We start from the raw sequence: 26,968 nt of genomic DNA on the forward strand, positions 1-26,968 counted from the left end.
ATGTTTTACTATGAGCTTTTATAAGAATTTACTGAAAATTCTTATACAAGAAAATTAATAATATATTGTAGTATAAATTGTTTTACCTTTGGATTGTTACTTTTGTATATGTCAATTATCCATAATATTTAGTTGGAAATAATAAAAGCAATAATCATATGTTTTTTTAATTGTGAACACATTAGTTTTTATATTTGATTGATTGTATGCAGATAAACAAAAAATATATGCTTGTTTATCTTTTTGTGTTACAATGTTGATTCACTGGTGTTCGCTTCATTAAAAAAAAAAAAAATACTAAATTATTATTCAAAATTTTTTTTATTAGAATTAACCAACTTAAAACATAGTTTAGTATGTTTAATTATTATAAAAGTCTGTACTAATTTTGATGCCCTAATTATTTGACTCTAATTTTATCTCTTAGATATGTTTGTCACGAAATGTTGTTATTTATGGAATGCATAACACATTAATTTCCTATACTCATTATCCTAATGGAATTATGAACAAAAGAATAATAGTGAACTAGCGTTGAATGAGTATTTTTTTAATGTTTTATTACTTTTTGTAATATATATTTATTAGGTTGTGTGTGTATAGTACATGTACTCGTTTAGACATTTGACATGTGTAAAATTGGTAATACATACGATTTCTAAAATAAGAAATATGAATTAAACTTGAAAATACCTCTTCAGTTAAAAATCTTTATATCCTACACTAATACTGTTTATTATAACGAATGTCATATATCAGACGTGACGTAATTAGAGAGAAAAACATAGATAAGAGAAAAAAAAATTAATATAATAATTCATTTTTTATGGAAGCACATTTTCCATTAGGTAAAAATATAGCACAACGTTTTTACTATTTTTCCATTTTCACAGTTAACCCCCTGCTCCATTTATCTTAAAAAAATATGAAGAAACCTGCTAATTAAGCTGCAGGAAATACCATTAACATCATACTAAATATTTTTTTCCAGTTTATATATAAATATAGAGATACTGTTTTTGAGGAATTCATAGTTGTCATATCTACCTTAGATATATATTTTTTCATTTGTAATTTAATGCGTAATATCAGATATAAATGAAAGAATATTTACGAAAATTTTAGTTCCTTTGGCTTGGTCCTTAATGAATACAATTGTGGTTATTAATAAAGTATAAATCATTTTTATGATTATTTGTTTTGGGTTACCATGTATTAATTGTGTGGTCAATAATGCATTAGATAACATACATATTCAGAGTAAAAGTTTATTTATATGAAATAAATAATATTCTTTTACACATTTTTGATTTAAATTCAGTTTATCCTTCAAAATGGATTATAATTTATTCAACATGGAATTCTAAAGTTTAGACAAAATGCTGAGCAAAGCATTTTTTTATGCATCTGATTTGTATTTTCTCTAACATTTAATTAGTGTAAATTTTGCGCTATTTCAAATAAAAAAAATACTAATGATAGGATATGAAACCTTGTAAAATAAATCTAAGAATTTTTTTTTTTTTTCATATTAAAGAAAAGTCAAATTTACTTATACATTTAATTTTTCAGTAAAATATATAATTTTATTTTTGTATTTGAAAGTACAAAAATTATCAATGTAATATCCAAAAGCACATTACTGACTATAAAGTTATTATCCAAAATGAGCATAGAGGTATGATTACATAAAGACAAACATAAAAAATATTTTATTTAGATATACTCATAATCATTATAGTACAATATAAAGAATAACATTCAAATAATAAGATATTACCTCAAGGGCACTACTACTTAAACAAGATTAGAAGGCCTATTAAAGCTTATTTCCATAGTTAATATAAAATGTAATTTTTAAACTTATAAAAATATAGATTAACATTTTAAATCTAAAGCATTTTTGCAACTACCCCTTGATCGATTTGACCTTGAAATAAATAAATTTACTAGTATGTAATTATAAGTATTTTCCTCAAGATAAACTATCACGTTAAAAAAATGAATAAGAAACTTTGTACAAACTAAAAAATAAAAAAAATTCAAGATTCATGCATTAAATATTCAGAAGTTAATCTTTTTTTCAGATGATCAAACAATAATTTTGATGTCTGACGTTAATTTTTTTAGATTATTTGTTTAAATGAATTATTACAATATATATCATGAACCTATGACACGTTTTATTAATTATATCTCTTCTATGTGTTGATCAGATAAAAATTATTATACGAAAAAAAAGATTAAATAATACAAAATGTATTATGTTCATTACGTTTGAAAGATACGTGTAAATTGATCAATTTTTTTTGTTGTAATAAATAAAGTGAAAAGCGCTATTACATGAAAAAACACATTTCTACTAATTTCCAAGAATATATACTTCAAAAAAAATTGAACAGATAAGGAAAAATAAAAATGTATTTTATCTTTTCACCTTATTTTGGAATCGTGTTCGTTCCATATGAATATATGGAGGAATATATACTTATATATAAAGGTATTAAATATTTTTCTTTAATTGAAGCTAGTCTGTTTTAATAACATACTTTGTTTTTGTTGGGAATTATTACAAGTATTATGGAAAATAAAATGCAATTAATTGTCATTCTTTTCTTTGGAAATTTTATTTTTTAATTATAAAACTATTTTTTGGAAAATATGAAAATACTTTAAAAGTTTATTTTCTGCAAATATAAATCATAATGCTTGTCCAATACTGTTTATAAAAATGAACTAAAAAATACATATTGTGTAAGACTATATGAACCCATTATTTTATAAATGACATAAAATAAAGGAAGAATTAAATTTTTCTTAGGGTTCCTCTAAATTGTAAAGAAAAAAAAAAAACGTATTGTAATATAGAGGAACAATTTCAATTTAAATTGATAACGTTAATTATTAAAAAAATTATGAAATGTGTGTTTTTAATTCATAGTGTTATTATTTATTTCAATGTTTTAAATTATAGTGTTCTTTCTTAATAGTTTCTTGGGCGTGCTGCACGAAAAATGGAGAAAATATAATATAGAAAATTACGTTGTTCATAAAAATTGAGTTTAAATATTTTTTTTAAAAAATATTTTTGAAATGTGCATTTTAATGACGACTACAATAATATTTTTTAACCTTCTGATATAACATGATCATGTAAATTAATGTTCATATGAAAAAAAAAAAAAAAAATAGCATGTATAAATTAAGTAGTAAATAAAAACGTATTTTAAAACAGGAAACTTGCAAAATTCTTCTAGTTTAATCCGAATAAAAGTAGTGGTACTTTAAATATTATTTTTATATTGTATTATATAAAATTTATTTATATGTTTTTCATTCCTTTATATTAAAAACGACAAAAAGAAAAAAAAAATATTTTTTTTAAACTTATGGTTTACGTAAATTATTACATAGAAAATGCACATGTTTTTATGGAACCACATATATGGAGCACATTATCATGTACTGCAAAAAAATTGTTCATGTAATTGAAAATAATAATTATTTATGCCTCAGACACATAGTATCAACATTCCATTAACAAAAAAATGATTCTTTTATAAGATGAAATACATAAGAAATAAGAAAAATTAAGAAAGCTTGTTACAAATATATGATGAAAGCAATGACGTCACTATTTAAATTAATTATATCTATCCAATTATGTTTTTTAATATGATTGGATAAATATACATTAATAATAAGGATCTTAAAAATATTTATAAAAAGAATAGTGGCAAAAAAAATACTCTTTCGACTTCATTTTTTTATTCCTTTATATGAATATAACAGTAGAAACTACGGAATTTAATATACATTTTTTTAAATAAATATAAAAAAGAAAAAAATTAATTTAAAATAAAAAATATATAAACACAATGTTCATAAATATAAAAATTTTACTTCTAAATATTAAAAAAATATTACGTTAAATACTTGTATGTTCTTCGAATTAAGGTATTATTACTTAAAAAATGGTGAATTTATGTAAATTTAAGTAAAATAAACCAAAACAAAAATGCAACAGAAAACAAATTAAATTTAAAAAGTATGTTTTACATTTATTTATATATCATTAAAAATAGCAAGATAAGGTAGAACAAATCATGTGAATTTTACTTGTGCAACGTCCTTTATTAAGATATGTAAATCTTTCATTTGGAATTTTAAGATATACAATGAAAAAAATAATACTGCTTGTATGTATATTATTCATATATTGGAAACATTTATAACCCACAAAAAAAAAAAAAAAATACGTATGCATGTATATATATATATATGTATTTAAGTAAATATTTGAATACATGATATTCATGATTCATTATATTATTGTCATTTAAAAGTAAATCTCCAGAAATGTAAAAAATATTCCAATTTTTATGCATTTAAAAACTACAAATTTTACTAAAATTTTTTTATAAAATATAATTTTTTTTTTATGAGGTTTCTCATGAATTTTTTTTTTCCAGCTTGTTTTGAGGCATTTTACTTGAATGACATATGATTGGAAAAGATGTACACATATATATTTATATGTATATGTATATACGTATAAAGAAAAAAATTGTGTAAAATATTTATTCTATCATCATTAACGTTTTACATAAAATATAAACAAATAAAATATTAACGAAAAAAAAAAAAAACTTACAAACTTTAAAAAAATTACGTTTTTAAAATGATTCATGGTTCAGAAGAAAATATAAAAGGAAATGCAGAAATTATATCAGTTGATGACAAATCAGTAACTAATGAAAACAATTTTGAAAAAAAAAATATAAATGACTGTGTAATTAACGAAGAAATCATAATCTCAGATGATTCCAAAAATACGGAATATTCATCCGTGCAATCGGATTATGAAAAAGAAATATTAAATGAGTTTTATGATTTAAATGAAGGAAAAAATGAAGAAGTTATAAGTATAAATTCAAATTTAATGGGTATACTTGAAGACATTTGTTCACAGTCTTCAGAAGAAGACGAAGAAAAAGAAAAAGAAAATTTGGAAGAAAATGAAGATCAAATTTCTCATTTAGGAATAGAGACGGAACATAATTACAGTGGTGACAACATCAGTAGCAGTCACACAGATATGAGTACTAAAGGTTATAACACAAATAATGATGCAAATAATGATGCAAATAATGATGCAAATAATGATGCAAATAATGATGCAAGTAATAATGCAAATAATGATGCAAATAATGATGCAAATAATGATGCAAATATTAATTATAACAGTAATAATTATAACAATAATAATTATAATGATGATAATAATAATAAGTGGAATAACACAAGTTTGTATATTAACAGTAGCAGTAATTGTGATAATAATAATAATAATGGCAGTGATGATATAAATGATAGTAAGGAAGATGATGTTATATATGTCATATGCAATATATGTTCAGATGTAATGGACGAATCAATTTTTGAAGATCATTTATATGCCCACACACTAGATTGCCAATCAGAGAATCAAGTAAATGATACATATAAAAACGAAATGAATTTAAATAATGACATTTCTAATAATTCTGGATCAAGCACAAACATACAAAATATATGTGAACAGAGGCGTCCCTTCAGTGATGCACATCGTGCACATAATAATTCGGATGTGATGTTGTATAATAATATTAATAATAATATTAATAATAATATTAATAATAATATTAATAATAATATTAATAATAATATTAATAATAATATTAATAATAATAACAATAACAATAATAATAATAATTATAATAATAATAATAATAATAATAATAATAATAATAATAATAACAATAATAACAATAATAATAATAATAATAATAATAGTAATTATAATAATAATGATGATGACGATGTAGAAGAAGATAATTTTTTTAATATGATTTATAACTACAATTTAAATCTTAATAATTTTAGAAGCAATTCGTTAGTTATTAATAAAAAAGAAAATAATATGGAAATTTGTAGTTCCATGCAAAGAAATGATAATTTCCTAAATACATTACAAAATACCACAAATTCAAAAAATACTATTGAAACAAGCGCAACAAGAAATGAGATAAGATACACTCCATTGACTAATAATGATGTTGAAAATGTAAACAGGAATGTAATGAGAAATAGAAGGAATTTATTTAATATATCAGGGGAAAAAAGTTGTATTGATGATACGTATTTATCTATTATAAGAGAATCAATTTCTACTATTTTATATAACGGAGATACCGCATTATCAGTAAGATGTGATACCATGAACAGTAATGTAGATAATAATGATAACAGTAATAATAATCAAAATGAAGGAAAATATAGTAGCATTGTTAATAATATAAATACAATGATGAATTGCATACAGACTAGTGTAAATAAGGTTAGAGAGAAATCCATGAGTACTATTAATAATATAAACAGAGACATAGGCAATTATGTAAATAGAAATATGAGCAGTGTATTGAGGGATATAAATGAATTAACAAGGAAAAATACAATAAATAAAAATATTAACTTTGTTGATAAGGTATTATTGTATAAAAAATTAAATAAAATATATAAAAATTTGCATAATATAGATAAAAAAATTAATACTGCATTAGAAAAGTGTATTCGTGATTTAGGAAGTAACAACAGTAACAGTAGTAGTAATCGTAATAACAATAGCAATAATAATAATAGCAGTAATAACAACAACAATAACAACAATAACAACAATAATAATAACAATAATAACAATAATAATAACAGTTATAACAGTAATAATAGTAATAACAATAGTAGTAGTGCTAGTAACAGTAGAAACTACTGTGGCATTAATAACGGCGGAAGTACTCATAACAGAAGTGATAACAGTAGTAGTTACGGCGAATATAGAAATTGGAATTATAGGGAAAACAATACATTTAGGACTAGAGAAAATAATAGTTACAATATACATATACCATCAGATAACATTAGTAGAACAACAGGTTCAATGGCATATAACGGAAACTATAATTCTAGTTTTTATAATAACAACACTATTTCACGTGAAAATTTTTCCACAGCTTCATCAGACAGATCTACCTCATATTATTCAACAAGACCTTATGAACAAAATGCTTGTAACATAACAGGGAGTGTTAATGATGTAAATTATTTATATTCTAATCTAGTTAATAGATATCCTACAATTTGTGAAAACGTTTCATTTTCTCACTTCGACAATAGCCCTAACAATATCTGGCCATTAAGAAGAGTAACAAACAACACTGTTGGCACAATCAATAGTAGTATAAGAAATTCAATGCAGAATAGAGAAACAAATAACTTAAATATGAATATTAATAGTTTTAGCTATTCCAACATAAACAATAATGATAGTGCTAGTATTTTTTCAAGAAATCATGTGAGCAATGTCTATAATAACGTAAATAGAAGCATTAGATACAATTTAATTAATAATACAGTAACAGTTGAAACTTTTTACCCAGACGCAGAAAATCATTCGTTATTTCTAGGAAATAGATACAATGGAAACAGTAGAGTAGACAGGACGAATAATAATATTATTAATACCAATACTAATATGAATAATAACAATATTACTACTCTTAATATAAATGACAATAATAACGGAGTCACTAGTATAAGTACGACTAGAATTACTAATGGGGGTAATAATAATAGAACTGCACTTACTATTAACAGAAATAATAACAGCGGTAGTAGTAGTAGTAGTAGTAATGGTAGAAGCACCATTTTAACTTCTAATGGGGAAAACCGTATTACAAGTACGCATACTATTAACAGATGTAATAATACTACTAGAGTTATATCCAATGGAAGAATTATTTCTAATAGACGCAATAACAATGCAACAGCTAGTTATAGCTATGTAAGTAACAGTTCGAATGGTGATGATTTTAATAACAGCAACACAGAAATAGTATCGCAGAATATTTTAGGTGCAAATTTAATATTTGAAGAAACATTAACAAGCAACAACGATATTGCTAATGGAAATATAAATTCATACAGAAGAGTAAACAATAATAATTTTTTTATCAATGAAATAGTAGAAGAGGAAAATACAAATGAGAATTTAGGTACATCTCCAATGTTAGAGGAGAATAATGATTATTTAATTGTTCATTTTGATATAAAAAAAAATAAGAATAATAACTTGAAAATATGTTCAATTTGTTATGAAAATTATCAACATAATGAACCGCTTATATTTTTGCCTTGTACTCATAATTTCCACAAATCGTGTATAATTGAATGGATTAATAAAAAACCTATATGTCCTATTTGTAAAATTAACATTAAGAATTTTTAAAAAAAACGAAGGGCCTCCTTAAACTTTAAAAATAATTTTATTTTAGATTTTAAATTGAACATTTTTAAAGTACATTATTCAATCACTTTTTGTATAATCACTCGTTCATTTTACATCGCTGTTGTATCCCTCATTCCACACATAAATAAGTTCACTTTTTCCTTATATTAATTTTTTTTTTTTTATATTTCATTTTATTTTCTTTTATGATTGTGTAGTGCATTTTTACAGTGTTTTTTTACGTTTGCATTGCAAATTTTAGGTTTTAATAGCTTATAAAAAAAAAAAAAAAATTGTCATTTCATTTTTTTTTTCTATTACATATGTATTAAAATACACGTGATAAATCAATTATAACGGAAAAATTAAATTTATAAATGTACAGAAATGATAATAATGCGTAGTAAATCAGCATTTCAAAGGTGAACAAATATGAAAAAAAATATACAAACGAAAAGTAAAAAAAATGCGGAAACAAAATTTGTAGGACCAAATAAATACTCAAATGAGAATGTTAAATGGTTGTTTATTATTAATATACACATACATAATCGCATATATATTATATGTGTATATATATATCCTGTGTAAAACAAAAACAAAAAAAAAAAAAAAAAAATTCCATGCTACACAGAATTATTTTTTCTATTATTAATATATCAAAAGAGCATAGATATATTTTATTACACGAAAAAAATCATTAATGAAATGAGAATAACACAGTAATAATCACTAAAATTAGTATAAAAGAACAAAAGTAAAATGATACTAAATGGAACAAAAAGAAATATGAAAAATGAGACACAAAAAAGCATATTTTTATATAAATAATTGTATATGACAAAAATGAATAAGTTACACAAATAGCTGAAGGTAGCATTTATTTGTATTAAAAGTAGTATGTATATATACATAATATATTTAATTAATTTTTTTATAACTATACCGAAACCAACAATTTTTGGAAAAATTAATAAAAAAATTGTATATAGAACGGGGAAAACCTCCTTTTATGTATGTATGTACGCATTTTATTAAAAAAAAAAAAAAAAAAAAAGCACTCTTACTTTTCCTGTGTAATTTGCAATATATTTTCATGTAACATTTATTATTCGTTATTACTCGGAAATGCAGAAAAAAAAGCGTATTCTTATAAGTGTTTATTTAAAACATTTTGTTGCACTTTTTATACTTTCTTTTTTCCCTTCCCTGTCTTTTCAAAAAGAGCCAATATATTTTAAAGGGGTATTGCAATGAGAAAATAAAAGAGGAAATAAGTGAAATTTAAAAAGGGTCTCAAGATATATATTTGCTATTAAATGAAGTTAGATACACTTTGTGCTAATCCGAGTATTAGCATTACTTTTGTTAGCTCCTATTTATTTACAACTATTTTTCACTCTGGCACATTCGCTTATGTTTATTCACGTTTTTATTTTTTCTCCCTTTTTCTTTCTCTTTCTTTCTCTTTCTTTCTCTTTCTTTCTCTTTCTTTCTCTTTTCCTCTTCTTTTTATCCTTTTTATATTTTATAAGTGTTCTGATATGGTCATATTTCTTTGTTTTTTCTTTTTCTCTTTTGTCATTTCTATGTTTTAATGTTTTCGCGTCATTATATTCATGTTCTTTACTTTCTGAGGAGCCTTTTTTTTGCTTGAATTTGTCAGAATGTTTATCGTGGGAACTGCTCGTAAACGGACCCACAGTTTGACACTTTGTTTGTCTATTTGTTTGATCATTTTTTAACTCATTTGTTTCGCTCTTTTTTAAAAAAATGAAGTTTTCTTTATTTAAAAACCACTCGCTTTGACTAATTTTGATTTTATCAAAGTCTGAAATAATTTTCGCATTATTTTTTTTATCATAGATACAATTTCCTCCATTAAAATTCTCATCGTTATATATATAGTGACATTTTTTTATTAAATATTCTTCATGCATTTTATTTCTTCTATTTATTTCTTTTTCTTCTTGCATAAATAAATTAATATGTTCATTGTATTCAGTTGTAGTTCCCTTCTTTTCATTATTATAATGTATATGTATGTTGTTTTTTAGATGACTAATTGTTTTTTCAAATGCAAGTTCATTCTTTTTTCTCTCTTTTTTTTCTTCTTCTTTTATAATTTTATTTTCATCATAATTAACTTTATACTGAACATCTTTCCTATAAACATTCCACTTTTTTTGGGGTAGGATATTCAAGCCCCCATGGCCTCCCATTATGCTTATAAAAATGAAAAAAAAAGAAAGGCGGCTTTGCTTTTCGCTTTCTCCTTTTTATGCATTAACAAGCTAATATATACTTATATATATATATATATATGTATATATATATGTATATATGTATATATATATATATATATGTATATACAAAAGGATCTCTACACCTGCACTAGATTTATTTTTAGAAACATTTTACTTCATTTTGATATACTTATATTTTTAATATTGTTTATTTTCCAATTATTGTAAGTCGCACGTGAATGCAAAAAATTAAAAAGCATTGTTAATGAAATTTTAAGAAAAAAAAAAAAAAAAAAAAATACAATTAAAACTGCGTTTATTTTTAAAATGGAAAATTTACTTTATCCAGCTATCTCATTATTATTTTTTTTTTTTCTGCCAAATATTTATTTTACATTGCTCCCTTTTTTCTTGTAATTTTTTTATTTTTTCCTTTATAACAAATAAATTTTTTTTTTCATAAATTGCTACCATACTTTTGCATATGAGTAATAACAATATGAATAATAAATATATAACAAGTATAATAAAATATGTGCATATATATATATATTATATATATATATATATATATATATATATATATATATATACACGTATATGAATATATATATAATGTACATAATTTAAACAATGCAGCCGCAAGCGCATCCGTTTGCTCCTTTTAAAATTAAAATGAACTTCAATTCAAGGTTTTTTGAAGAGAGGTAAAAAATATAAAGGCTGTTTATTAGTGTATTTGTATGTATATATGTTACAATATAAAGAATGAAATCTTCACACATGTTAAGAAGGGACGCCCTTTTCCTTTATTATGTTAATAAAATTATTCGTAGTGGAAAATGAAATATTCTGTGCTATGTACGAACTCTTTTATAGCAATTTTTATTTTTTACTCCATTATTGTCCCAGTTAAAAGGTTATTAGAATATAATTACATATATGTATATATGATGGTACTCAGGAGATATTTTAATTTTTTTCTTATTGGAAAAATGGTGAAATAACAGGAAAAGCTGCCACTCGCACAATTTCAGTATAAGCGGGCGGCCTTTTATTTTATTTTTTTTTTAAATTGTACCTATGTAGCACACATATATACATTAATTGCTGAGTAAAAATGGTGTAATTACTTTTTCAAAATTGACCATTTATATATACAGCGTAAAACGTTTGTACATATATATATATATATATATATATATATATATATATATATGTATATTGGTAATTTACTCATTTCGCTTACTTATGCACAAACGGGGGTATGAACTTTTCTCTATTCTGTGTTTAGACAGTTGATATATTTCTTTTCTTTTATTTATTAATGTATAGGAAAAATTATACAACGCAATTTTTTAAATTATAGTGAAATACTGATAGGTCACTGTTATGCCAAAAAAAAAAAAATAAAATAAAATAAAAAATAAAAAGAGGTATAAAAAAGGGAAAAAAAATGAAGCATATAAAAAAAAAAAAAAAAGAAAAAAGAAATGAAAAATACAGAAATAATAAAAGCAAAGTTAAATCACCTTATAATTATGTGTAGTAATAAAATAAAAAATAAATCAAAATTTATTTACATATCAATAATATGATTAGAAAAAATTAGGTCCATACAAACGTACATACATACGTAAATACACGTACGTAAATACACATACGTAAATACACATACGTAAATACACATACGTAAATATACATATGTTAATATACATATGTTAATATACATATGTTAATATACATATGTTAATATACATATGTTAATATCCATACGTAAATACATACGTGTGTTCACCTAAGCATAAACTTAATAAAATGTAAGATAAAGGCAGTCTTTTTAATGAAGTACGTGCTGCATAATAATATGCTCAAAATGGGTTGCAAAGGAAGCAAGCTGTACATATGGTATATATGAATATATACATACATATATACATACAAAAATTTATGTATGTACAAATATATGTGCACATGAAGAGTCCGAGTTTACGTGCGCTACTCCCCGTTATTGGGTGAACTCGATCTGATAACGGAAAAATCGTTATATCCACAATTTTGACAAGTGTAATAATCACCCATATTAAATCCATTAGGGTTAATAAATTTACACGTTCTACATTTTAGAATAAATTTTTTATCAAATTTTGCATTAATTCTTTTTCTTTTTCTATTTTTATTTTTTGACTTGCTTCTATTATTTTTATTAAGAAAATTAAGTTTTCTATATAAGTGTAAGCCTTCATGATTTGATGAAGAAGAATTTGATTCACTACCCATACCCATCCCTTTCTTTTCATCATCTTGAATCGTTTTAATAATTTGATTTTCACGATCATAAGCAATACGTTTTTCTAAAAGTGTCCTTCTCAAATCATCGGAGTCAATTCTACATGTTTTTAATTTTTTCAAGTAATGCTGAAAGGAATTTTTGTTATTGTAAAAATCATGATGTCTCTTATGTGGTCCACTTTGACTAAATTTTATATTCATTAAATCGTTACTACTTATTTCTTCATTTTCTACGATGTGCTTATTACTATTACTATTATTTGGAGAAGAATTCATATGACTGTGATTACTTATACTAGCTATTTTTTCATTACTCGATACGCTATTGCGCGCTTTTAATTTTAGGATATTTCGGTACTGTTCTTCTATTAACTTTATCTCGTCCTGATAAAATGAAAACAAAACGGGGAAAATGTTATGCACATGTACATACATATATACATACATATATACATACATATATACATACATATATACATACATACATACATAAATACATGCATACATGCATACATACGTACATACGTACATACGTACATACGCACATACGTACATACGCACATACGTACATATGATACATGGTGCAGTACATTAAAATTCTAAAAAACGGAACGCGGTAAAATGTATTCCATTATATATACATATATATACATAATTATACATGCACATACGCACATATACATACATTTATACGTATACGTAGATATGAGTACATATGTGCATATATACACATCCTTGTGCTTCTAAGAGCACTACTATCATGGAGTTAGGATGTTTATACATACCTCATTGTCAGAAGAAAAATATGTACTCATTTTAAAATTATTTTTTTTGATGTCATTTAAAGTATCTTCAGAATTTTATGTGGAAAAAACTGTTTCACATATATATAAGTACATGTACGTACAAACATATATATGTATGTATTCATATATTGTGTACTCCTTAATAACAAAAAATTGTTATACGTACATTAACATATAAATGAACAAATGAACAAATGAACAAATTAACTAATGAACTAATGAACTAATGAACTACAAATAAATAAATAAATAAATAAATAAATATATATATATATATATATATATATATATATATAGAATATATCGTAGTTATTGAAGTACACAAGGTATATGTCCATGTATATATAAAAAAAATTAAGCGATTTTTTTTAAATAAAAATGTACTCAATTTTCCTTATCAAAAAAGTTATAAATATAAAAAAAAAAAAAGTTTCCTCAAATTTATTTTTTTTTTATATAACGCATTCCGTTCGCTTTTCAATGAGTAAGTATCAGTTAACATATTTTATATTCAGGAATTTATATAAATATATAAATATATAAATATATATATATATATATATATATATATATATAATTATATATTTGTGTATATATGTATGTACGTATAAATGGTTAAACAAACTCTTTATTTATCTTTATTTTTTTAAAAATTATTTTTTACATATTATACCTTATTAATTGGTAAATTCATAAATGCGTGTATATATATATATATGTATGTTTATTTCCGGTTTATGTGTTTTTAATTGTGTTGATAAAAATTTTAAATTCTAAAAAAATACCAACATATATATGTTATGAATGTATGTATAAGTATACATGTATAATGCATTTACGTTTATACGTTTATGTATATGTATATGTATATGTATATGTATATGTATATGTATATGTATATGTATATGTATATGTATATGTTTATGTATATGTATATGTATATGTATATGTATATGTATATGTATATGTATATGTATATGTATATGTATATGTATATGTATATGTATATGTATATGTATATGTATATGTATATGTATATGTATATGTATATGTATATGTATATGTATATGTATATGTATATGTATATGTATATGTATATGTATATGTATATGTATATATATATATATATATATATATACGTAATAAATACTAAAGCATAGTTGAACAATTTTGTTAAATAGTATACATATCTTAGTAATATATTGGCTGTTCTATTTTAAATATGAAATATTGTGGTATTGTGAATTTGAACGAGCTGTTTTTAAACTAAAAAAAAAAAAAAAAAATGAATCTATTTAAAAAAAAAATAGTATAAACATAGTATATTATTATATTTATATTATATAAATACTTGTGTACAGTTGTAAAATATATAAAATAAATAATATACGTGTAGTAATATTTATTCTGTTTAATTGTTTTAACCGGATTTAGTTTAATTGTATTAAACGGATTTAGTTTAATTATTTTAACTGGATTTAGTATAATTGGATTTAGTATAATTGGATTTAGTATAATTGGATTTGGTTTAATTGGATTTAGTATAATTGGATTTAGTATAATTGGATTTGGTTTAATTGGATTTGGTTTAACTGGATTTGGTTTAATTTGTTTTAATTTAATTGGTTTTAATTTAATTTTTTCTTCATAGTAAAGAATATTTTAACGAACAAAACAAGGAAAATAAAAAAAATTGTATAAGTTTAAGCTGTCATTATGAAAACAATGCATAAAATAAATAAAAAAAATATTTGTTTCATTTATATCTATTAAAAAAGAAACATTCAATTTTTTTTGAAAAGGTGAACTGAAAGGAAAAGCATTCTTAAGAGTAAGAAGGAAATTATTACTTTTATATGGAAAGTACAAGAAAATAAAATTATATCATAAGTATAATATCTATATCTTTATACAATTGATTATATGGACTAACCTGATAGCTGTGATAGATGTTTTTACAAACGAGTTATTTCTTTATATATCTTCTTTTACCGTTACAATATAATATTATACGCAAAAAAGTTTTACGCTTAAAATTATAAAAAATTGTATGTATTAAATTAAAAAAAAAATTATTACATTTTGAACAAGAAAAAAAGAAGAAATTTAAAAAGCTGTTTATTTTTTATATAATACACCTTTGTAGATCTTTTAAACAAAATTTTGCTGCATCCCTTTTCTTAGTTCTTAACGCAACTATATGTGTATTACTATTTGAAGTACTTTTCAGCTTACACAAATCTGCAATAACATTCATTTACACGAATGAACGGGAATTTATTTGTATTGTTGTGGGTCCATTTTTTATTCGTTTTGTTGTTAAATGTTTTATTTTTATTCGTTTTATTGTCATTTGTTTTGTTTCTATTTGCTTAAATTTTTTTTTGCTACTATTTTGTTTCACAGTTATAAAATTTCTCTCAAATTTCTTTTTGAAATCGCCATTTGGGAAATGAAGTTTACTGATAAATTTGAGAAAAAAAAAAAACAAAACAAAACAAAACAAAATGGGGTGAGGGGAAGGAAAAAGGAAAAAAATGTATTTGTCTAAATAATGCATTTAAATTTAAAAATTTCCACCCTTTTTAAAAAAAAAGCAGCTATTTTTTTTTTTTTTTTTTTAATAGTGATTACTATTGCAAACTTCAATGCGCGAAATACTGAAATATACGAAAAGGGTATATTTATATATATATATATCTGTATATATCGTCAATTTGAGAATTTTTTTTTTTTACTAAATTAATATGATGTGTACAAACAAATAGGACTGGACCTATGGTGTTTAAGCGATTAATTACTTCCAAGTAGCTTTTTTTTTTTTTTTTTTTTTCCTCCCCATTTTGTAACGTATGAACAGGATTTTTTGAAGTACATCACGTTGACATATACGTACGTGTTTGTCTATGCACTTGTACACCTACGTATATATATATATATATATATATATATATATATATATATATATGTCTCTGTGCGTACATAGTATATGCACAAGTATGTACGTATAAAAAATAAATATATAAATATATGAATTCTACTAATAATGTAATATAATATAAACATCGCATGTGCATATTTACATAAAATCATCCGCGTAAAAGGTTTGCCATTATTATCATCATAATTATCGTATCATCATAATTATCGTATCATCATAATTATCGTATCATCATAATTATCGTATCATCATAATTATCGTATCATCATAATTATCGTATCATCATAATTATCATATCATCATTATTATTATACTGCTATTTTAATGTGTATTTCTCATTCTGCAAAGAATGTAAATATAAGAATAGCCTTTTTGGAAAAATAGAAATATAGGTCTTATGCATAAAATTGACAGCAATTGTTTTGCTATAGGAACAAGCATAACATAAAAGGAGTACTCATAACGTATAAGAAGACATTATTCCGTAACCTTATTAGTGAACTCCTTTTTATATAATTGTTCCCTTTTGTTAATTTATTTGTTATGTGGTAATTATTAGTATTTTTTAAAATTTACATAAAAGGAAAAAAAAAAAAAAAAAAAAAAGAGAAAAAAGGAAAAGGAGGAAAAAAGAAAAAAAGAAGAAATAGATGAACGAATATGCGTTTAACATATGCAAATAAAATATTTTACCTCTAACAAACTTCACAGCAGGAAAAAGAAATTTTATTTTCCTTGGATGTAAATTGAATAATAATATGAATTAATTTTTAAGCTCTGCGACATCTTCAATATTTTTTATTTGAAGATTAAATTATTTGCTTCTTAAAATAAAAACTTAATAATGATATATAAACAACAGCTATATTATTTATAATTATATATATTTTTTTGCCAAAAGGTGAAGAGACTTTCAACATAAATTACATGTATAAATATACTTAATATATATATGTATATATAACGTACATATTTTTAATTTTTTGAAAATAATGAAATTCCAGAAAATGCATTTTTTGTTTTTAGCATTTTTTTTTTTTTTATTTAGTATTTATAATATTTTGAATTAATATCTGTTATATTTTCTTACTATTGTAATTTTATTTTTTTGTAAAATTATGCTCAAATTGTTATAGAGTATGTATACTTACATATACATATGTATATATATATATATATATATATATATATATATATATATATATATATATAGCGTAGCCTCAACGCCTATTTTACCTTTGCTGCTTCCACCTTTTCTTCCTTTTTTTTCGCTTCTTTTTCGTTCTTCTTTCTTTTCCCTTTTTCTATTAATCTCCATATATTATCATAGATAAGGCCCTTCCTACCATTTCGATGACATATACGTAAAAAAGGAGAGCTTAAAATGAGCACGAATTGTGGCCGTACACACATATAGATAGATCTGAACGTATATATATGTACATATATACATATATATATGCTCATATACATATATATGTGCTTATATATGTATATTTGCACGCATATCGACGTATACATAAATGCATTTGCACTTGTTTCTGTGTACATAAGTATTAATGTTCATATACATACATTCTTTTTGATGCACCTTTTGCACACACACGAATGAGTTATGCTCGTCATTTTTTTTTTTTTTTTTCTAATTTTTTCAAATATCACTGAAGTGTAACAAAAATTTTGATTTAATATTACTCACATGTTATGTATATTTTATGCACAAGTCAGGCAATTTTTCATTAAATGTTACTAAAATACCATTCATGTGTCAGAAAAATATCATTTCATGTGCCACTAAAATGGCACGAATATAACATACATATGTTAGAAAAAATACCTTTAAAACATTACCAAAATGCTACAAATATATCACTAAAATGCCACTCATGTGTTAACTTTTTTTTTCTTTTTTTTTCCTTTTTTCCCGTTTTCCTGCACACGGGCATCCCATTATAATAGGTCGCACAATAATGACGAGAGAAGAAAAAAAATGGATTGAGCAATTACGCATGAACCCACCTAAACTTTTAGATGAAAATGATTTAAGGCTAGTTTGTCAGAGAGTGAAAGAAATATTAGTAGAAGAAAACAATGTTCAAGCTATAAATCCACCAGTTATCATTTGTGGAGACATACATGGGCAATTTTTTGATTTATTAGAATTATTTGATGTCGGAGGTGATATAATGAACAATGATTATATTTTTTTAGGAGATTATGTAGACAGAGGATATAATAGTGTAGAAACATTTGAATATTTATTATTATTAAAATTATTATTCCCAAAAAATATTACATTGTTAAGAGGAAATCATGAGAGCCGACAAATTACAACAGTGTACGGTTTTTATGATGAATGTTTTAAAAAATATGGTAATGCAAATGCATGGAAATATTGTACAGATATATTTGATTATTTAACATTAGCTGCACTAGTAGACAATCAAATTTTTTGTGTTCATGGAGGTCTTTCTCCAGAAATAAAATTAATTGATCAATTAAGATTAATTAATAGAGTCCAAGAAATACCACATGAAGGAGCTTTTGGGGATATCATGTGGTCTGATCCAGATGAAGTTGAGGATTGGGTAGCTAATCCGAGGGGTGCTGGTTGGTTATTTGGACCTAAAGTTACTAAAAAGTTTAATTATATTAACAATCTTGAACTAATAGCTAGAGCACATCAGCTAGCCATGGAGGGTTATCGTTATATGTTTGATGACTCTACAATTATTACAGTATGGTCAGCTCCAAATTATTGTTACCGATGTGGAAACGTTGCAGCAATTATGAGAATTGATGAAAATATGAACAGGCAAATGTTAATATTCAAGGATACTCCTGACTCTAGAAACTCAATTAAAAACAAGGCTACCATTCCGTACTTTTTATGAAAATTAGCAGAACCTCATGACAGAAGCGGTATGTCGTGACGAACCTACATCACTGAGGTGTGTGAAACAGGGTATAGAAGCGAATCGCATTTCATCGTAGTGTATAACGTCAATCGGGTAAATGTTCTAGTGTAAAAGAATAATGCACTAATTTGTTTTACAAACTCGTATATGTTATACCATTTTGCAGTTTTTTTTTATTTTTTTTTACTCGTTATTTATGCCCATTATTTTACGCATTATTTTTTTTAATTTTTTTTTCGCCCTCTTTTTATTCTTTTTTTTTTTTTTTATGTTTTTAAATGCTTATATTCGTCCAGCAAGAAATTTAGCGCACTGCTGAACCTAATGAGCTTCAGTATTTATGTTCCACTGTATGTTATTACGGCACATTATTATAATATGCCATTTTAGCGTTATATATGTATTTACGTATGTATTTATACATATATTTATTTATGTATTTATGTATTTATGTATTTATGTATTCATTTATGTATTAATTTCCTCATTTATTTATATTCGTGCCTTAATTTTTTTTCAATCCCCATTCTAAAATTTCGTATGTTTGATTCTTAAACAAACTCAGCTTTTTCTTTTTAATCCTTTGATAAGTATGTGTACGTATGGTACACACGTACTTGTGTACACACACATATATATATATATATATATATATAACGAAGTAATAATGTTTTTTGCGTATGTGAACGCAAATTTCCATCTCCGGGAAAAAGTTAAATTAACTTGAATATATTCTTAAAAAGAGATGATAAAAGGGCCTAGTTTTAAAAATAACTGGCAAGTCGTATATATGTATATCACAGAGAAACATGTATGAACGGTGTCAAGGAATTTGTTCACAAAATTTGCTGTTGCGGTTACTGCTTTTTCTTACCCTTTTCCCATTTTATAGTATTCTTTGTTTTTTTTTTTATATAAGCATATATTACATAAATATATATATATATATATATTTAAGGAGTGGAATGCTTTGGAAAGAATAAAATGTTTATCTGTATCATTTTGTTGAAATGAAGAAAAAATTTTGAAAAAAATGCTATTTTTTTTTTTTTTTTTTTACTGTATCTTAATAAAACGTAAGGGCTATGTTTGTAACTTTTCAAAAACCATAATAGTGTTTATATGTTATATACTATATTTTGAGTAGAGGGCGACAAAAATAGCAGAAAACTGAAGATGGAAAAATTAGTGTAATGCATAACAAACATGTACAACGCATAATTTACATGTACAGTTCATAATTTACTTGAACGGCTCATAATATACATGTACAGCTAATAATTTACATATACAGCTAATAATTTACATATACAGCTAATAATTTACATATACAATGCTTAATACACGTGTACATCTCATAAAATATGTGTGCATATATGCATTATGTAATTTATGTATGTACAATTTTTAAAATAGAAAATGTTTTTAGGTAGGATATTTATTTTTTTAAGTATAACTGTGAATGCAAGGTACTATGCGAAAGTTTGCATAAAAAACAATTTTGCGTGGAAACTGCTAAATTATAATAATACCCCACTGGAAGGTATTAATAATGGGAATAACAGCGCAGTATGCAACAATGACAACGCAGTACTTAATAATAGCAACACACCACCTAGTAATAGTAACATAACGCACAGTTATAACAAACTAAAACGTTACTATTACTACTCCAAGGAAAGAAACAAAATAGTAAAAAAAAAGAAAAAGAGGTTTTCATTGAATTATCCCAAAGGAATAGTACGAAAAAACAAGCAGGGCTTCTTTTTTTTAAACTCCACAAAGTTAAGTGAAATAAAAGAAAGCATAAAAGCTTTATATAACGTAGATTATATAGAAAATAATTACCTGTACACGTACATAAAATCATTTAAAAGAACACCTCCTATAACGAAATTATATTTAATAAGTACGTTCCTGTTAAGTGTTTTTATACATATAAACAAAAATGTTTATAAGTTAATACTATTTGATTTTCAGAAAATTTTTAAAAAGTGGGAGATATGGAGGTTAATAACTCCATATTTGTATATTGGGAATTTGTATTTACAGTATATATTGATGTTTAATTATTTAAATATTTATATGTCCTCTGTAGAAATAGCACATTATAGGAAACCAGAAGATTTTTTAATTTTTCTTTCTTTCGGATATATATCAAATCTTTTATTTACCATAATAGGAAGTATGTATAATGAAAATATAATGAATATGAAAAAACATGTCTACAGTGTAAGAAATTTAATTATTCCTATGAATAAAAAAGACGAAAAAATCGATGTAAAAAAGGAGCACTATAATCATTTAGGTTATGTTTTTTCAACTTATATACTTTATTATTGGAGTAGAATAAATGAAGGCACGTTAATTAACTGTTTTGAATTATTCCTTATTAAAGCTGAATATGTTCCTTTTTTTTTTATTATACAAAATATTTTATTATATAACGAATTTTCTCTCTATGAAGTAGCTTCTATCTTATCAAGTTATGTCTTTTTTACTTATGAAAAATATTGGAAGTGGACATTTTTGAGACGCTTTTTTCTTCTCCTTCTTAAGTTCACGCGAGTGTACCAACAGTACAATAAATACAGAGAGGAGTATGAATAAAGGTAGTTCTTCTTGTCTATTTTATCAAATGCAATAGTAACAGAAAAAGGGAAAAAAAAAAAAAAAATATATATATATATATATATATATATATATATTACTTAATTTTGAAAGATCACAAAATTGGACTTCTACGCGAAATGGGCATACACTGCATGACTACATAACTGTAAATATTCTATTCTGTTTAAAAAAAAGTTTTGTACATGCAGTTGTATTTTTATTTGTGCTTGTATTTGTACTTATTGTATTTTTTTTTTTTTTTTTTTTTAACCATTACTGAGTTGTTTTGTCCATTTGCACCTGACTGTTCAGAAAAATTCTCATGCAACATCAAACCTTTTTTTTTTTTTTTTTTCCCTCCCCCCTGCCTTCTCTTTTTTTACTATTTATTTGGAAGTGTCTCAGCATTAGCGTGTGTCGCATTTTTTTGTCCGAGTATCATACTGCGTCCAAGTACATGCGTATGTAGAAGGATATATATATAGACTTACGCGCAGATATTTACGCGTGTGGATGCACGTACAACAGTACCTAGCTTCACCGTTTCGCTTGGTAAGTTTGATGGGTATTTTTTTTAGCTTTTTTTTTTTTTTTTTTTTTTTTTTCTCTATATTTGGACAAGAGACATATAACAGAGTATAATTAATCGGACAAAGGTATTACCCTATTTATGGGAAGACAGAAGGAACTCAGTATATGGAAAAAAAAAAAAAAAAAAAAGTAAAATATTTTTTATTAAGAGATAACAAATCATAGAATGAGACGGAGATTTGCGGAAATCGTCCAAAGACGTATATTTGTAAAAAACAGGAATGTGTTATTCATACATATACAAAGGAACTATGTGAATGTACCTAGATTGAACACATTGAAGGATATGGATATGTATGCTATTAGGAAAAATGTAGAATTGTGTAAAAAAAAAAATGTAAAAATCAAAGACGTGTGGAATAATTTTTTATACATACTTATACTAAAATTGTGTAATAACGAAATGCATAATTATGTTGACTTTATGATCATATTAAAACTTTTGAGTAAATATATTTCTTTAGACAAAAGGGTTATGGTTTTTATATGTGAGAAATTAGAACAAGATATGTACAAATTGAGCATAAGAGAATTAAATTTACTACTATTAATATTAAGAAAAAATAATTTTGATAGTTCATATTTTATTAATTTAATATGTAAATCTATTTTAATGAAAATTAATAAAAATGTATCTTATAAAGATTTAGCTCTAATATCATTTAGTTTGTCAAGTAATACTACTATATTAGATGAAAAGGTATTTACGAATGAAATTTTTAACTTCACTATTTTAAAAATTTACAACGATTTAAAAAACATAAATTATCATACCTTGTCTTTGTTTTTTTATTCATTCAGTTTATATTTTATTAACAATTTTGATTATTTTAATTCTTTTTTTTATATGATCAAAAATTTTATTAAAAATATAAAAAGAAATATGGACTCTTTCAATTCCACTGACTTAATGTTTACCTTTATTTCATCCATGCACATTTACAATTCTTTTAGAACTAATTCTACTAGTGTAACAAGTGTTAGTAAATCAAGCTCGTTATATGTAGAAAAAAATGCACACATTACTCCACCTTCATTAAACGGATATTTAAATAATATACCTGCACATGCTAGTTGTCGAAGAGTTACGAGGGAAGGGGGGGATACTCTGAATAAGGGCAAGTCTAAAGTACAGTTAACCAAATTAGAAAAAAGGTTTGACTCTAATAATGGTGCAGAGGAGGGAAAGTTAAGCACTATTTCGAATTTAGTAAAAGAGGATTCTGGTAAGTACAGGAGGGCTGCTCATCGTGGTATGTACTCGTCAATAAAGGAGGAAAGTACAGAAAATTTTAACTTACCCATTGAACCAATAGACAGTGTTGAGAAACAGTGTCAAAATGATTTAAAAAAAAAAGAATTTATTTTAGAGGATCTAATTGATAGCATTAAAATAGTAATTGCAGAAAAATTGAAATGCTTCAAGGTGGAAGAAGCAGTAAACATTCTGTTTGCATCGTTATGTAGAAACTTTACCTTCAACAAAAAGTATTTTAACATTTTCAATAAACATAGAATAAACGTACAAGATTATATTAATGTGTGCATAAAAACTGAGTACAAAAAGTGTATGGAGGAGGAGCAGGAAGACGAAAAAGAAGAAGAAAAACTCGATTACATTTTAAAAATTAATACCACGAACAACAATTTGCACAATGATGAAACTTTTATTAACATAGTGATGGAAGAAATAATTTATCGAAATGATTGTTTAAGTATAAAACAAATAATTTTATTGCTTTATTTATTAAGTAACTCAAATGTGATGTATCTACAATTTGAAAAAATAATACTTAAGAGATTAGCATGCATGGAAAAGGAATTAAATAAAAAAGAAATTATGTTCATATATCAATTTTTATATTTAAGGACATGTTTATTTCCGGAGCTAAAAAAATATTCCTTAAAAATTTATGAACAGGACAGTAACAAAACGGTCGTTATATGTAATATAAATAAAGATACAAAAAAAAGCAGTGTACGTATAAGTAACGAATATGCAAAGGAAACTACCATTTTTAACGATAAAAAAAATTACGAGAATAATAATGTTTATTATATGCATGATGATGTATTATATTTGAAAAAAAAAAGAAAAAGAGATAAGAATAAAATTTTTTTGTATGACAATTTTATTTTCAAATATCCTGCACAAGTCAGAATAAATGAAAAAAGTGACAATTTTGAAAATGTGCGAAATTTGAACTGTTTTATAGATATTAAAAGGAGAAGAGAAGAAATGGATGATCATGTCTTTTCAAAAAATAGAAAATTAATAAATGAAGAGAAATGTAACGAGTTCAAGATAAGTGCAGATAAAAAATGTAATTCTATTCAAACTCAAAGTAGTAGTATCTCTTGCACGCATAATAGTAAGTCTACTTCTGTGGCTAGTAATATTACGAAAACCATCCCATGCAGTAACATTGGTGAAAGTCCTAACATTTTTGCGTTTGGAAAAAAAGTTTTTCCATCCTACAACGTCATTGATGAGTATAGAATTAACTGCTACAATTTGCAGTTGGATGTTTACAAAATTGTTTGTTTAAAATTATTGGACTGGTTAAGGAATGAAAAATTAGCTAGCTGTACTACTATTATTGATATATTATGTATTTATGAAAAATTAAATGTAAGAGATTATAGAATTATAAGATATATGTATACTTTAAAAAAAAAAATTTTATACTTAGACAATAAATATATAATAAAAATTATGAACATAATTTTAAAATTTAATTTATATAGCATATTACAATATTTGAATATAGATAAATTTCTTAAGTTTATGACTTTCAATTCATTGGATGAAAGTATAGAAATTTTGAATTTAGTTGGTATGTTATCAGTTATTTATGGTAAAAATTCATATCATAATTTTCCTGCATTCAATATAGAAAATATTATTATTTACATTTTGAAAAATTTCAAAAAGTTAATTATCACCAAGCAGTTAAAAAGAGCAAATATAACAAATGTGTATAACAGTTTGCCTCTTAAATTGTACAAATTGTTTAAAAATGTGCAATGTATGGAGGATGATGCAGTGAAACGAACATGTGCTCGTTATGATGCCATTGGTGCTTATAATTATGATGGTTATCAAATCGCTAGTTTTGAGGAAAAAAGTGACCTTGTCTGGTCAGGTAAAAACATGAAAAATTTTTGCATTTATAATGTGGATGATGTGAATTTGAAGGAAGTGAAAATTAAACCATCTACATATACAATGGGAAGTGTACGAAACAACATTGAGGTGAACAGTTACATATATGAATATAGAGATGTCGAAGATGAGCTGTATGAAGACCTGTTGTTAATGTTTGGTAAAAATGTAGAAATTTATAAAGACATAAATATTTCAAATTATGCATTTCCAATGGCCATTAATTTGTTAACATTAAATCATCATCAGGGAGAAGGAAATAATCATAGCTTAATTCGTATGAACATGTGCAGCAACGGATGGAGCAACGAGTGTATTATCGAAAGGAGCAACCAATGTAACAGAGAATGGAGCCGCGGACATAACAGTAAACATGGTCATGATAAAACGTTAGAACTGAATAAAAAAAATTTCCTTCTTGTTGACATATTGTATAGCCATGATTTTTATTACTCATTGAATGAGGCAAAACAAAATAAATTAAAGAAAAGGCATGTATACGTGTGCTATTTTGGTAGTCACGTAAATAAAATGAACAAGAGAATAATTAATTATAAAAAATATACCATACTAAGATTAATCAAAAAGAGAGGATACAATTACATTTGCATTGATGCAAAAACGTATGTGAAAAATAAAAAAAATAAAAAAAGTGACAATAGCTTAAATAAAATTTATATAAGTAATTTAATACTCGATTTATTAGAAAGGAAAAAAAGAACAAATGTATTATACCGAAAAGGGGGTAGAAGTAAAAGCAGCATTGTTGAAGCACATACTAATAAATTACTAGTCTATCATTTGAAAAATAAAACAAGTGCATTTGCTGCGATAAAAAATTATAGACTCAAAAGTGCCAACACTTCCTTGTTTATAAGGCGAAATAAAAATGAAAGTAAAACATATGCACAGGGAAAAACTTTATACACTGATGGAGACACAGAAAAAAAGAGAGCAAAAGAAAAGCCCCCGTCTAACCACTTGACCAAGTTAAAGCATATGTTTCAGTCTGTTTAATTTATGCAACTACTGTAATTTATTTAATTATATAATTTGCGTAAATGATTGTTCG

General features: G+C 24.3%; 6 protein-coding genes across 6 annotated transcripts; 4 read left to right on the plus strand and 2 right to left on the minus strand.

Moving 5' to 3' along the window:
- Positions 1–4,681: 4,681 nt before the first annotated feature.
- Positions 4,682–8,323, plus strand: PmUG01_08041400 (zinc finger protein, putative; the record flags this gene model as incomplete). Its single annotated transcript, XM_029004586.1, has 1 exon — positions 4,682–8,323. One exon carries the CDS (start codon positions 4,682–4,684, stop codon positions 8,321–8,323), a length of 3,642 nt encoding a protein of 1,213 aa, XP_028861260.1.
- A 1,424-nt stretch (positions 8,324–9,747) lies between these two features.
- PmUG01_08041500 (conserved Plasmodium protein, unknown function) lies at positions 9,748–10,545 on the minus strand (the record flags this gene model as incomplete). Its single annotated transcript, XM_029004587.1, has 1 exon — positions 9,748–10,545. One exon carries the CDS (start codon positions 10,543–10,545, stop codon positions 9,748–9,750), a length of 798 nt encoding a protein of 265 aa, XP_028861261.1.
- A 2,022-nt stretch (positions 10,546–12,567) lies between these two features.
- Positions 12,568–13,644, minus strand: PmUG01_08041600 (conserved Plasmodium protein, unknown function; the record flags this gene model as incomplete). Its single annotated transcript, XM_029004588.1, has 2 exons — positions 12,568–13,245; positions 13,591–13,644. The coding sequence occupies 2 exons, from the start codon at positions 13,642–13,644 to the stop codon at positions 12,568–12,570; spliced, it is 732 nt and encodes a 243-aa protein (XP_028861262.1).
- A 4,934-nt stretch (positions 13,645–18,578) lies between these two features.
- Positions 18,579–19,502, plus strand: PPP6 (serine/threonine protein phosphatase 6, putative; the record flags this gene model as incomplete). The annotated part of the gene is made up of 1 exon (XM_029004590.1): positions 18,579–19,502. The coding sequence occupies one exon, from the start codon at positions 18,579–18,581 to the stop codon at positions 19,500–19,502; it is 924 nt and encodes a 307-aa protein (XP_028861263.1).
- A 1,443-nt stretch (positions 19,503–20,945) lies between these two features.
- Positions 20,946–22,136, plus strand: Der1-2 (DER1-like protein, putative; the record flags this gene model as incomplete). Its single annotated transcript, XM_029004591.1, has 1 exon — positions 20,946–22,136. One exon carries the CDS (start codon positions 20,946–20,948, stop codon positions 22,134–22,136), a length of 1,191 nt encoding a protein of 396 aa, XP_028861264.1.
- Positions 22,137–22,896: 760 nt separating this feature from the next.
- On the plus strand, positions 22,897–26,913 carry PmUG01_08041900 (conserved Plasmodium protein, unknown function; the record flags this gene model as incomplete). The annotated part of the gene is made up of 1 exon (XM_029004592.1): positions 22,897–26,913. One exon carries the CDS (start codon positions 22,897–22,899, stop codon positions 26,911–26,913), a length of 4,017 nt encoding a protein of 1,338 aa, XP_028861265.1.
- Between the last annotated feature and the right edge of the window lie 55 nt (positions 26,914–26,968).

The sequence above is a fragment of the Plasmodium malariae genome (assembly GCF_900090045.1).
Source record: "Plasmodium malariae genome assembly, chromosome: 8".
NCBI lineage: Eukaryota > Apicomplexa > Aconoidasida > Haemosporida > Plasmodiidae > Plasmodium > Plasmodium malariae.